This window comes from Protopterus annectens, chromosome 14.part0, assembly GCF_019279795.1.
Source record: "Protopterus annectens isolate FY-2018-M chromosome 14.part0, PAN1.0, whole genome shotgun sequence".
Lineage (NCBI taxonomy): Eukaryota > Metazoa > Chordata > Ceratodontiformes > Protopteridae > Protopterus > Protopterus annectens.
The window spans coordinates 776,753,577-776,768,500 of NC_056748.1; the positions used below are offsets into that span (position 1 = coordinate 776,753,577).

The 14,924-nt window shown below is 38.5% G+C and overlaps 1 protein-coding gene across 1 annotated transcript in view; it reads left to right on the forward strand.

Moving 5' to 3' along the window:
- OGDHL (oxoglutarate dehydrogenase L) overlaps nucleotides 1-14,924 on the forward strand; it is a 2,090,792-nt gene that overhangs the window by 787,475 nt on the left and 1,288,393 nt on the right. The window contains exon 9 of the mRNA XM_044055619.1: nucleotides 13,044-13,223. Within this exon, the coding sequence (XP_043911554.1) occupies nucleotides 13,044-13,223 (180 nt within the window). The remainder of the gene's footprint in view (nucleotides 1-13,043; nucleotides 13,224-14,924) is intronic.

The window sequence follows — 14,924 nt, forward strand, 5'->3', positions numbered from 1 at the left end:
ATCCACGTTGAACTTCCCTCAGTGATACCCCAGAGATGTGGTCTGGTCCTGATCTCTCTCCCTCTGTGTGTGTGTGTGTGTGTGTGTGTGTGTGTGTGTGTGTGTGTGTGTGTGTGTGTGTGTGTGTGCGTGCGTTCAGGAATGAGTCTCTGCAGCTGTCTTTCTTCTATTACAGTTCATAGGTTCTTTTGTGTTGTAACAGAAAAAGTGAAATCTCATCGGTTTTCATAAAGGTATTTCATAGTTTCTTCCTGCCTTTCTTGAAGATTTGTGCAGTCTTTTCATCCAGGCCTTTTATTGCTGGATGCTGTGCCACACTAGTGGAATGAATAAATTAATCCATTTTGCTTAACAAAACACTAAATTCTTATGATATAAACTTCTTTCTTTTAGCAATAAGATAATAATAAGATATAACCAGGGAAGAAACTTCTCCAAGGCATAACAGCAATTTGAGAAATTATTTCAGTTAAATGGCTGTATTCATTTACAGTATGCATCCACACCGTCATTAGAGCATTATTCATAAATGTTCTGATAAAATCAATCTCTAATCTGTTTCTACAGCCATCTGAAAATTTGCAAGTGTGTAATGTTGCTCGTCTATGCATTTCTAGTTCTGTGCGATGTGGCACATAAAATTTACATACATTTTCAATTTCTTCTTCCGCCTTTGACCATTAGACTACTTCTCTGGCTGGTGTTTTCATTTTAACAATGTCAAGGTGACCTGTGAAGAGTACAACTTTTGTCATTTCCCACAACAAAACCTTTTCTCCACTAAAAGTGTGAATCTTCCTTTATAAAACATTTTGCAATTGTCATCTGCATATATTAATGCTGGCCAACCTTTTGTCACAATGCATAACATGTGGTATAGTTTTTTGTTGTTTGCCTTAGTCACATTTGCAGTCAAATCTACCTTAACAGGAACATCCTGAAAATGTTCCTCAGTTGAAAAAGTAGTCACATAATCTTTGACTGTTGCCTTAGCTGACATTTCAGATAATGGAAATTTATCAAGTTGTAGCAGAGTGAGAAATTGTGCAGTTAATGCAGTAAAGTTATTTTAAAATGACCTGTGAATCCAAGAGACTAATTTGTGATTTATGTAACTTAATTACTGATTTAACTTGTTAATACAGGGTGTTTCACTACATTACAGTGTTGCTTTGGAAAATAGTTGGAAATAATATTTAAAATAAGTGAATGAACTACTTAGTACTGTTCTCATACTGTGAGACAAACAAGTTATTTTTTGGAGCTACAGTACCTTTAATATTATACAGCTGAACATTCTTGTAGGGTGACCATCTCTCTGTCTCTCTCTCTCTAGTTCCTAAGATTGGCTGAGAACAAAAAATGAGAGACAAATGCAGATCATTGCTTATTTGTATGATGACTTTGAGATCTGCAGCTGCAAAGAATGTGCACTTTCTCTTTCTCAGATTTTGAGACACTGATTTTCCTATGACTATTGCAAAGAGTATATATGTATTAATATCTCGGACAGAATTTTGGATCTTGGCATGGATTAAGTTTAAAGCTTTAAAAGTATCACTGGTAAACAAGAACGCTATTCGCTGAGTGATCAGATAAGTAAAGGGTGATTTAAGTAGTAAGAGATAGTAAGCATTAAGGCTTAAGGCCTTTGAACAAAGGAATTAAAGTGGAATTCTAACTGTGCAGATAACTGATGGGAGTATTTTAAGTGCTACACAAACTGTAGTTCATGCAGCAATTGACTAAACAGTGCAATAATAATTGAGTTACATTTTGTGCAGATTCAAGAAATGTCGATATGATGCAGATCACTGATGCATTACAGCATGACCCATATTTGATTGCGTACTGCATTGCTAAACAAAACTCGACCTTAATTTAACAGTTAACTGCCCTATAAAAATTCTAAGTCTAAAGCCAGACAATGACATCTGTAGGTAGTGATGTAATATGCTATGCTTTACAAGTTAATCTTCAGCTATAATGTTTTGCAAATTAAATTTTGCAAAAGGGCTTTTTCCCACCTTACTTAAAGTGAACAGTTGTAACATTTTTATTTGACTAATCTTGAAATTAAACAGTGAATTCCAACCTGCCATAAGAGTCGATCAGCATTACCAAGATCTGTCAGACTCCATCTCATACAGACCCATTTTAATTTTAAACCATGGTTATAAATTATTTTTGCCTGTATTAGCTAAAAAATGGCAAAGGTGTTGCCACAATAGATAGACATGGATCAGTGTGGTTTTCTGCATTGGATGCACACACTTGACAACATTAATAGAACACTGATGATCCAGTGAGAAGCAGAATTTAAGAAAATACTACTGTTTATGGTAGGTCTTGATTGCCAATCATGAGCGGACAGGTGATCCGCCGTGGCGACCCCTAACTGGGAAAAAGCCGAAAGAAGAAGAATATGGTGGGTCTTGATGCAGAGAATGCATTTGACAGAGTAAGTTGGGATTTTGAGTAGGGCAATGGCAGCATTTGGATTTATTGATACAATAATAAGGTTAACTAGGAGGATATATAAGAGATCAGAGGCAAAATTTTAAAGTAGGAGAGTTCCTCTCTGATAAGTTGCGTTAAAACAGGAACCAGGCAGGGGTGTCCTCTCTCTCCCCTTTTTTATTTTCTGTACATTTAGATCCACTGGTAAAGAAAATAAGGGACTCAAAAAGTCAAGGGTATAATTAGTAATAAAAGTTGGCATTATCTGCAGATTATATTATTTTTCACTTAATACATCTCTGTGCTGTGGAACATTTTGAGAGAATTTCAAGTCTTTTCACCACATAAATTTAATTAATTTAAAACTATAACCATAAATTATGTACCCACAAATGACTCATGGGGACATGATAAGATGAAGTACTTGAGAGTGGATTAAAAAACTTCTGTTATGGCAGCCAAGGATGTGTGGGAAGAGACTAAACAATAATAGGAAAACTGAGAAACTGGAAACTCTTGTTTATGGATATGGATAGTAAGATGCAAGTAGTGAATGTTTTTAGTTGCTTTAGTGTTATATACAGTTCAGGCATATTTTTATTAACCAAAGGAAAGTTTATGGACAATAATTCATAAATGAAAGTGTTTATCTAGGTGGGAAAGAAGGCAAACGTTAAGTGGAATAAGTTGATCTTACCAATAGAACAAGGTGGTTTAGAATTATCTGATTTGAAGGGATATTTTGGAGCTACACATTTAAGGCTCGTATACATAACATAAGCAGAAGGGTATAATTCAAAGTGGAAAGGGATAATGAAGCAGGGCGAGGGTTCAAGAAATAAGGAAGTGGGATTTTGGATGCAGATCCGTAAAGAGAATAACTGTCATACAAAATATTATATTCATAAAGTTGCAGAAAATATTCTAAGAACTAAGCCAACACACACATGGAAAAAGGAGATTTTGCCAATAGAGATGAATACAAGTGGGGTACAGAAAGCAGGCAAGAGGGGAGCTGGAATTTACTGGAGAAATCTGGCAAAGGAACCAAGGTATTGGGAGCGAATAACAGCGAAGGAAGGGTAACAGAGTGGGATGAGGCTAAGAAGACATTGGAACTGCAAGTTAGAGACTGGCTTCCCCATGAGATATCAGAGTATGGGCAAAGAGAAAAGGAGAGGGGAATCTTAAGTGAAAGATTTGCTTTGGTAGAGTTTTTAGTCAGATGTAGAACAGAAGCCACTGTTACAAAGGGGATAATTAGTAGGGCATATAAAATGTTGCATGATAACTATAAAAATCAATCATAGGAGCTTAGAAAGACTGGGAAGAGAGAGTGGAAAAACAATTTACAAGGGAACAATGGAAGGACATACGTGTGGCTCCTAAACATACACCAGAGTTCAGAATGTTTAGGATTTTTGCTTGGAAGTGCTTGCATGTGTATTTTTATAGCCCAAGCAGAGTTCACAATAATTTTTCCTTGAGTTGATAACAAATGGAGGGGTGATGGAGCAGAAAGTGGTTAATGAAAATGTTTTTTTTTTTTGTATTGTAACAAGTTGGCAGATTTAAAAAGTTCTGTACAGAGTATTCTGTCAGAAATATTGGGAGAGCAAATGGCTGTAACTAAAGAAATTATTCTTTTGAGCTGGGATACAGGATTTGAACTGTATATATACTCTAGACATAGTAACCTTTATTAAATTTAATTTTGTTAGGTGACAAAAAAGCAATTACTGGAAAATGGAAATAGAAATCTAAACCAGCTGTATTTGAAGTATTAAATACTGTTAAAAGGATAAAAAGATCTTTAGAAAAGAGAAGGAACAAATTACATAGAAATAAAAGGAATTTGTAAGGACAATAATGCAGAAATAATATCTAGGAAGAGGAGAAAGGAGGTTTAAGGAAAGGCAGGAAATGAGTGATTTATATAATGTTGGACTGGAAGACGGTTGTTATAAAGAAAAAAAAAAGTACTGTATAATGTGTGTAAATGGAAAACATGTTAATATAATTTTATTTTCTATTAATCTCCGTGCCCCAATGTCTTAAGAGATATTTTAATAAAGGTGTTTAAAAAAGCCACTCAATATTACCACAGCTCTTGAAAGCTTTGTATGAGAATATTTTTGGTAATCATAGACTAACAGTATATCTGATGTTGGCCCTTTCATTCTTCCTCAACCCATGTGTTTGGATCCGATCCTCGGATCTGACCCCGACGCATATTCCAGACTTCAGATCCAACTCTCAAGCTTCTCCCTGTACCCACAATACCTTAGTCCATCCCCATTACCATAGATCTCATTTGCTGACATTGTGCACAGACACAGGTTCCTCTCAAAAGCTGTTATTGGCAATTAATCATAAGTTTATCTTCAAAAAGTTTTTTTTTCCATAATATACCTTTCTCTCTTTTCTCCATCTCAGTTTATCTCTGGCTTTAGGGCTACTGTTGTTTCATATAGTACTTCTATTTTTTTACCGTAGGTGATATTTTATTTATCTTTTTAATTAAGGTAATTCTTTTATATTACCATTGTTGGTAATGTTTCTTTTTCTATATTAAAAACTAAATATATAAACTTCTTTTACTTTATTGTTTAATTTTTTTCTTACTCACTACTAGTGTGTTGCCTTTTGGTCTTTTTTACATTGACCTTGTTACCATGTCAGATAAACCAACGGGCTTCAAAAAATGGACTTCTTGTGAGCATAAGATTCCGAATTTGGTTGCCCACAAGGAGTGCATTTATTGCCTCTGGGCCAGTTATCTGGATACAAACTGTCCAGTTTGTTCCACCTTTAATCCCAGGGTCTGACTGTTGTAATAAATTGATATTAAAGGGTCTTCTCCCTGCTTCTACTATATCTTAAGGGGCTCAAACACCTTTATAATGGCTAAATTCACTCCATCAGATCTGAGAAAATGCTCCACACTGAAGTGCCCCAGGGCTTCATCAGAACCACCTTACAAAAGCTGTAATATCTTGGATTTGACTGCGTCTGATCCTAAGACCCGACCTTCAGATTCAGAACCTTCTGACCTGATATCTTTGGCTCGGATAGTCATATCTGCCAGTCCTGTGTTGTCATCTTCAGATCCTAGGTCCTTGGATCCGAAACCTTACATATCACAAAGTGGTCATATACCAGTAAGCCTATATCTCCTACTCTGTGATCCCCTTTGTTATAAACACTGTAGAGACATTCCAGACCTCCATCCAATACATCCTCCAGAAGTTTATCAGAAGCGGATGTGGATAGGAGGATGCGAAAAATTTTCAGAGCTCAGATCCAGATGGGGATTATACTGGCTCTATCGGATCCATAAGCCTTCCTACTTCATCATGCACTATCCTCTCTCCTTCTCTGATCAGTCTTGCTGTTTTGAAGTCCCAGTTACTGAAATCCTTGAGAGGTTTGGAGTCGGATCCGAAGAAGATTTCGTCTTCGACTCTGATGGTATCCCTTACTGGTTCTGGTCCAGTACCATCTGATCTGAATGGTCTCTGAGCTGAACTGTCAGAATTGGATCATTGGAGCTGAGATCACATCCGCTGTTGTCAGATCCATCTCTGCCCCTTGGACCCTCAGCTGTCGACCGTTTGGGTCCAGTTCCTTCCTCAAGATACTGATCTGGGGGTGGTGGGTATCTAGCTTCACTGAGAGCCTTGATTCTGGCTTGGCTGGTTCAGGTCTCCCCAGATCCGTCTGCTTTTTTGGTTGTGGAAAGGGCTTTTACTCTGTCTAGAGAACCACCTTTTCATTTTTCAGATCCTATCCCCTTTCACTTGTTATTTCCGAGCTTTGAGTTGATCAGACCTACTCCACAGGGAAAGCCAGTTCCAATAAGCATCCAATTGGTTCCGGTACAGGAACTACCCCTGTCTTATGATACCTCCCCTGAACATCCTCCAGAGAAAGTTCATTGGAAGAGAACGTGCAAGAGGAGTCTCATAGACTCCCTGATGGCGTCTCTCATGGAGTTTACTGATTCTGATGACGGAGAAGGGTCCCCCAGATCACCACCAGATGACATTTCCTTTGGAGACATTTTAGAGATCCTTGGACAAAAAGGTGGCTGGTCTTTCTGAAATCCATCTCCTGAATAATCATTTTTTTGGAAGCTTTTGGTACTTGTCCCATCTGTCTTGGGTTACTCCTATTCCCAGGTGGATGACCTGATTGACTTAGCTTCTTGTCGGTCTTGAAAGGAACCAGATACTGTCAGACCTATATCATAGAGACCCGATAAATTCTTAGCCCCTCCAAAAGACAGACCCCACTGTAGCAAAGAAGTCCCAGTTGATGCTGTAGTGGCACCCACCAAGTAAGAGCCAGCAGAACAGAGCTCTTCTGTCCATCTGCCAAACAGAGAGTCTAGAGCATTGGACAGATTTGGAAAGTGAGTCTTTGCCCTGAGGTTACTAAACTATGTGGCACACTTCAGTAGACTTCAAAGAGGTTTGACCAGAGAGTTATGAAATACTCTTGAGTCCATGTCTGCAGAGGATTTCAAAAGAATGTCCTTGTAACTGGCCACTCTCTTATGTATATCAAATGCTTCAGTGTGGTTGATCTCTTTCACACAGCTGAAGGCACCTCACAAGCAGCTGGTTCAGGCATTGCCATAAGGAGACATGCCTGAATGTAGTCCTTTATCAGTGCCCCATTCAATAACACTTCATTGTTTGGGTCTTCAGTAAAAGAGATGCTTACTGGCAGCGAGCAAGATGGGAAGACTTGTGTTTATCATGGGATTCAAATTTTCTACCCCTCAATGAAACCATGCCTTGGACGCTTCTCAACTGGGGTGGGGGGAGGGGCAGGCATTTCTTGAGAAGAATGGTCCAAGGCGTTCGGTCCCCACAAGAGACCAGTGTACATATCAAAAAACATTAGTTAGATATTGTTTTATGGTTTCATGTGTTGATTTTTTTATATATGTTATGTTATGTATATTATAGGATACTCAAACTGTTTTTAACAGGATTTAAGGTAGTTAGTTGTATATTTGTTGCACTTGAATTAATTAATCAATCAGATGATGTCATAGAAAAGTATTATTTGATTGGATGTATTTTAAAAAACAATGCTTTAACTGTTTTTAATGAGTCTGAAGAAGCGATCAGCTGTTTTAGATCGTGAAAGCGCTTACTCTTGTTTTTTATTAAAGAACATTTTGCTGAAAGTGAATGTATATTTGGATTTTCTGCTGAAAGTGAATGTATATTTGGATTTACCAGCCGTGGTCAACCTGTTTATTTATTTTTGTCATTTTCGCTTTGAGGTGTAAACTGGGCGTTAATCCAGTCTTCTGAACTTTTTCTCTGTTACATATCAATGTACCCAGAGATGAGAGCAGTCCTACTTGTGTTGCAGGCATTTCAGGATGCTCTCCCTCTAGGAACTGTTGCAGTTCAGACCGACAATATGGCTGTAGTCTGGTACATCAGCAAACAAGGAGGAGCTTGATCTTAACTTCTCTGCAGAGAGATCATGAGAGTGTGGGAATGGGCAGTCCCATCAGACCGCTTTCAAATTGCTATTGACATTCCGAAGAAAACAAATGTATTAACAGACAAAGTAAGCAGGTCCTGTCAATCTGTGGTGGAAATTATTTAACATTGTTTGGGTCAACCTTACTGTGACCTCTTTGTGACTTCCCACAACAAGTGCAGCAGGCACTTTGCTCTTATCCCCCCTCATGGGGAGTCACCGAGAGATGCTCTAGTCCACGTTTTGCCCTCCGGTCTTGTTTATGCTTATCAACATCTCCCTTTGATTCCCATATTCCAAAGAAACATGTCGGCTGAAGAACACAGTAATCCTCATTGCCCCTTTCTGTCCTCGGCAAGTATGGTTCCCCTCCCTACTGTCTCACCTTCATTATTCTCCATGAATACTGGAGCCAACTCCTGATCTTTTGTCTCACCCATCAAGGATCCAACATCCCAATATATAGACCCTGAAACCACTCACATGCTTTGTCCACTTCCAGTAATGGCTATTTTGGCTTCTCAAAAAGAATCTACTAAAAAGTGTACAAGAATAAGTGGAAAATATTCTCCCTTTGGGTTTTGAATAATGAGCTTGACCCTTTCTCTGCTCCAGTTTCTGTGGTACTACAATTTTTAGTAGTCCTTTTTAAAGGAGGAGCAAGTTTCTCTATGATTAAACTTCAATTGGCAGCAATTTCTAATTTTTACACAGGATACAGAAATTATTCATTGGCTTCGTCCTAAGTATGCAGAGTTTTTCTGAAGGGTATTTTTCTTTCATACTGTCATTAAAGAATCTTTCACCTCCTTTAGATCTAACAGTTGTGCTACAAGGTCTAACTCAGAAACTTTTTGAACCTTCAGCTAAAACTGTTTTAAAATCCCTTACATGTAAAACAGTCTTCTTAGTAGCTATTACTTCTGCAAAGGGAATATCTGAACTCCAGGCTCTTTCCTCAAAAATCCCTTACATCATTTTTCATAAAGATAGGGTTACTGTATGGGCAAATCCTTCTTTTTTACCCAAAGTTGCTTCTGAAAATAGCATTAATCAGTCCATCATTTACCACTCTTCTTTCCAAATTGTTCAAATAAAGGTGAGTACATGCTTCATCTCCTTGATGTACATGGACAATTACATTTTTATCTTCACAGGAATAAACAAATTAGAAGATCAGAACAGCTTTTTTGTCTCCTTTTCACCAAAAAAACCTGGTTGCCCAACCTGTAAAGTCACTCTAGCTAAATGGATTACAGATTGTATTTCTTGGATCTATTCTTAACAAGGCATGACTTTACCCAAACTTCCCAGGGTCATTCAGCCAGATCCATGGCTGCTTCATCTGCTTTTTTGGTTGGGAACATCTGTTGATGATATTTGCACTGCAGTCACATAGTCCAATGCTCATACCTTTGTTACTCATTACAAATTGTATATAATTTCTAGAAACAGAGCTGCCTTTGGTTCGGTGGTACTCTCCAGCCAAGATCAGCATAGCTGGGGACTCTGTGCTATGGGCTGAGGAAGCATGAAAAGGACAACATCAGATTTAAAAGTTATGTCCTCACCATAACTAGACAAGTGTATTGTCCGTTTTCATTCTTCCTCAACTTTCCTGCCATCCATTCCCCATCCTTCATGCTTCTAGAGAGACCTGCAGGAGTGTATTTTAGAACTTACAGTTCTGGGTTTGAGCCCTTTCTTTTTCTGTCTGTCTTATTTTTTTTTCCCATCTCTGTTTAGTTATAGGGGCTAATGGCAACAAACTCTATCTGTGGTAATGGGGGTGGAGTTGAATCCGAAGTCTGGGATATGCAGCCGAGTCAGATCCGAGGATCGAATCCAAACCTGTGGGTTGAGGAAGAATGAAAATGGACAACACAGATGCCTAATTATGTTGAGTACATAACTTTTAATTTAATCCACCTCTAAATAATTGCTGCTGCTATTGTAGGTTAACTGTTATACTCATTAAACAGAGCTAATAATGTTTTTTTTTTATAGTAACTGTCTTAATGACAGAACTTCTTTACAATGAAACTTAAAATACATTCTTCGTTCTTGATTTGATGATGTCTTACCTCAGTAAGGGACAATTTTAATGTGTATGCAAATGGGCTTTCATCCTTTGAAGGCATGATTTATTGAATCATTGCACATATTTTCCCTAAGCTGAGGAGTCACAGGCAAGCAGTACACATGGTCATTGTCCATCAACACCTTACCATGAGTCATCATTTCCATATCATTTCCTGAAGTCATTTGAGTATGAATCTCTTGTCACACAGAGACTGCTTATGAAGTTGCATATTTGATTCAGTCACATCATAATGGTATTTATATTGGGTCTTGTGTTTCTAGACAGCATGCTTAACCTGTTAATAAAGTCTGTATTAAGATAAAAATAATGTACAAGGTCTGATTGTTTCTTAGAAAGTTGTCTGTGTGGTTCATATATAGTTACTAGGCTTGCATTCCAGGGGCCATTGAGGAGCCTAGCCCAAATTCATAGTTACCTTCAAGCACTTTCTGGTTAAATGACTTGCTCAAGGTCACACAGTAGACAAATGAGGGCTAAGTTAATTGGACTCTGTACCATAGGGTCTACAGCTCATAGCCTTAAGCTTCTGTGCCAACTGCCAGACCAAACTCATGCACCTGTTGTTGGAGTTTGGTGCTCAACCACTATACTTCATTGGTCGTAAAGGGCTTTGAACCCTGCACCCTTGAGACAAACAACAGCAGCATTAACCCTCTAAGCTAATACATAAAGCATAAGCAGAGGCCTTGATGAGATTTGAACTTATTACTTCTGGTTTACAAGAACAGTGTTCTAACCCCTGAGCTATGCATCTAAGAAAAGGATTGTGGGGAGTTGATTCAAAATTTATTCTTGTACAGATATGAAAATATGTACATTTTCTGGCTTAAAAATATAATTTCTGTTATTAATTTCCATGTAGTGAGTACTTTTTGGGACTGGTTTTAAGTAGTTCATATACTTCAGCCTTATTGAATAAAATGTGCTTGAGATGAGCATTTCATGTTGTCCTGATTTGCCATCTGTGCACAACACTCCTTCCAAATATTCCTTGTATTAATTTCCTCTAGTCTTTCAGATATCCCATTTTCTTCTGGATCCATAATTGTAAGTCCTATCTTCTAGTTTAGTCCACCTTGTATACTGGAGTGTATTTTCAGCTCTGCATTTTTCCTCTATAGCAATAACTCATGACCTCTCACCAACTTTTTGTCACCAAGTTCAAATTGTAGTTCAGTCATCTAAACAGCACATTTTGGAATTCTGTCCTTGGAATGACAACAGATTCTCCATTGTTCCTTAGTCATGCTGTTCATTGTCTTTATTAACATTTCTTTTTGTCCTTGCCACCTCCATTAAGTTAGGTTCATAGGTGTTTACTGGGCTAACAATCACAGGGGCCTTTTTAAGCCTAGTCATGCATCCCAAATCTCCGACAAGTTCTGGAACCTTCTTAAGTTTAATCAGGGCCTTGGGAGATGAAACATTTACAATCAGGGGCCTGGGAGATCAACCATTTACAGGCTGCCTGTGTCCGTTAGAGACATAAGTGCCAAACCAGGGATGAATTTCCTGTTCCCCATCCAGTCGCCCAAGTTACACTTGAATTGGGTTAGGGAGGAGCTCTGCTTCACATGGATGGTGAGCTTATTCCATAGACTGGGTAGTCTCTGGGATATATACCTGTCTGGGATATATACCTGTCTGTCTGCAGGTCCTATTTACATCACAGGCAAGGTTTAAGTCTTTAGAATGGATAATTCTGGTGTGGTTTGTTTTGCGGATATACAGGAAGTCCATCAGAGTCTTTCTGCATATTCTTCTGATAGTTCCATGTATTCCCCTTGTGCAGTGAATTCCTGCCATTCCCCTGGCATGTAGGTACTTAATGGGACACTGCAGCATGTTGTAAGCACCTAGGGGCAAGAGCTAAAGAAGGATGATGATGTGCTTTGGCTGGGGAATGCATTTTAACTGTGTACTGGAGAACTGAACTTGGAGTAGGGTCAGCTATCTCTGATCAGACGATAGAATGTGCAGTGACACCTCATGTGTGCCATACTAAGGTCCCATAAGTGTGACTGAAAGATATCTGCTCCTTCTCCTCAAGCAAAGTGCTTGCAGCAATGGAAGCAGCCTTCAGTCTCCAACAGAGGGTGCCTCATCTGTAATAAACCCCCCTAGACGAAGAGCTAGCATTGACTGCCCACTCCCATCCCCAGGCCAGCTGCTGCAGGAGCCGGGCTCATTACTCAGGCCATGGTCTCTTGTGTCACAGATGAGGCTCTGTGTAGTTGCAGCGTAATACCAGCATCTTACTTGATGTTTGCTGCATAGTAAGTTTATATACACCCAATTGTGGCTTTCCTCCTTCAGCCTCAGAACAAAATGATTCCATCCACTTTAGTTGCACTGAATCTTTGTCAGTAAATACAGTGTACTCAGTTGTACTGCTGCTTATTTTGCTGTTTTCATCATCCACTTTTTTTTTGTTTTGATTAGAAACTCTTGTCTTCATTGCTCACCTTGCCAGTTCTGTGGTCCTACCCCAGTTAGACATCTCCCACAGTTTTGCCACCTTATGCCATTTCTATAAGTAAGACGCTCCTAAAAAGAAGATAGTGCTTTTTCTTCAGAATCCTGCTCAAATTTCTTGAAGTTTGCATGAATTCCATTCTATGTTTCCTGTGAAAGAAGCCCATAGACTCATTAGTTTCTGCTTTCTCAAAAAATATCTAAGTATATAATGAGGAAGTGTGATATTGATGCTTTGTCATTTAGTTTCTGGTTTTGGCTTTTTACATGCAACTAAAATCCCACTGGCTCATATCTGTTGCACTGTCTGAGTATGTGCCTTAATAAAAGCATGTTATAAAACAATGGTATTTTATGTTTACTTCTATTTTTCTTTGTATGTGATTACAAAACAATGAACCTTAATCAAGTTGCATGTATTTGAGCCTGTGTTACATGTCTAGCATTATGTTTTCCCTCACTGTGTAGCATCATCTGCTGAATGTCTCATTTCCAGATTGGCTTTACCACAGATCCACGTATGGCCCGTTCCTCTCCATATCCTACTGATGTTGCCCGTGTGGTGAATGCTCCTATTTTCCATGTCAATGCTGACGATCCGGAAGCAGTGATGTATGTGTGTAATGTAGCTGCTGAGTGGAGGAACACTTTTAACAAAGACGTTGTTGTAGACTTGGTAAGTGTGCCCTTTTTTTTTTTAACTATAAAATGCTGTAGTTTTGCAGAATGGTGTTATCCTGTCCATTTCAGGTAGTGTAGATATATTGCATGTTTCCTGAATAATGAAAAGTGCTTCTTTTTCTTCTGCTTTTATTTAAACTAAAGAACTGTATTTTGGTAGTTATTTAGGACTGTTAGAAAATATAAAAGCAACTTCAAGTAAGGGGAACTATGGAGAATCAGATGCATGAGGCTGCTGGAAAGGAAAGGCAAGACCAAGAAATGTCACAAGGAAATAATTAGCATGGACTAGCACTCCACAGTAATACTTTTGGTGGTGTGTGTGTGTGTGTGTGTGTGTGTGTGTGTGTGTGTGTGTGTGTGTGTGTGTGCGCGCGCGCGCAAGAAACACGCTAAAAGGATGGCTTTCATATCATTAGCTAACCAGTCACATGCAAGCTAGAAATTATCCTGTAAGAAGAAACATATATAGCTTTTTATAATCCATTTCGACATTTACCTTACACAACTGTACTTTTCTCTAAAATATGTTCATGTGATATTGACAGAAAAAACAAAATTGACAAAAAAAGCACAACACGATGACAGTGACTTGAGGAACTCTAAAGTAATTCTACCACTTTCTGGAAGAAAAGTGCTCAAACTACTCGGAGAGTTTATAGTAAGGCGTATTGTTTGATTGTTGAAGCAGTACATTTAGGCCAGTTTGGAAAGTACGTTGGTTGGTCAAAATGCTCTAGCTGGTACAGAGCAGGAACCAAAGATCCAAGTAATACACTAACGATAAAGTTCATGGGAAGGGTGAAGTTATTTAGGAGGAACAGAGGTTAATTTTATCTAGTAACATCTTGGCCACCAGACTTCAAATAGTAGCACAGTCATGCAGCACTGAGTCCACACTAGTTATTTTGCAAAATAAATTCAAATACTGAAAAAACGTTTTTACCCAAGAAGAGCTCCATGTCCAAAAAAAGCTATGAAATGGGAGTAACAACATAAATATTAGTGCAACTAAACTTGGCCAACTGCCTACAGTCAACAGTAGGACAAAAGCAGAGACTAAACAACTGAAGACATTGAAAAACTTAAAATCCAAAATTACTTTTCTTCACTACCAGCAGCAATGCTTGTTCACTGCAGTCCTGAAGACTTGTTCAGCAGTATAACAAAAAGCATAGCAAACAACAGTTCCATTTCAAATTTTAGGTCATTTGTTGCAGGAAAAAAAAAAAAACATAAAAGTAGTCTGACTTATGGAGATTGCATTCACATCTGCCACAGTCTTGTAGATTTGCTCATAGTAGAAGTGGATGCTGAGACTGAGTGCCAATCCACAGTTCCCAGCAATGTATTCATTTTTGTTTGCTTATTAAAGGTGCTGCATAGAAGTGTTAGGGCTAGGTAGTGCTTGTGTGACAGTCATTCTGAACCCTTCTCTTTGCAGCAGTTCCATCTAAATTGCCACATTAGAATTGAGCTAGTGCAGCAACTTGCTTGACTGGAATGCTGAACCGTGTTGACTGCAAGAATAAGGATCAACCAGTTACCTACTCTTATAGCAGTGCAGTTATGATCCATGTTGAAAAGTAATTTATAGGGTAGGGGAGTATAGATAAAGTACATCTTGCAGATCTATATGATTTCCACAGGATCTTTGCATGTTGTTCATGTCAGCATGTCACTTAGCTAGACCTGA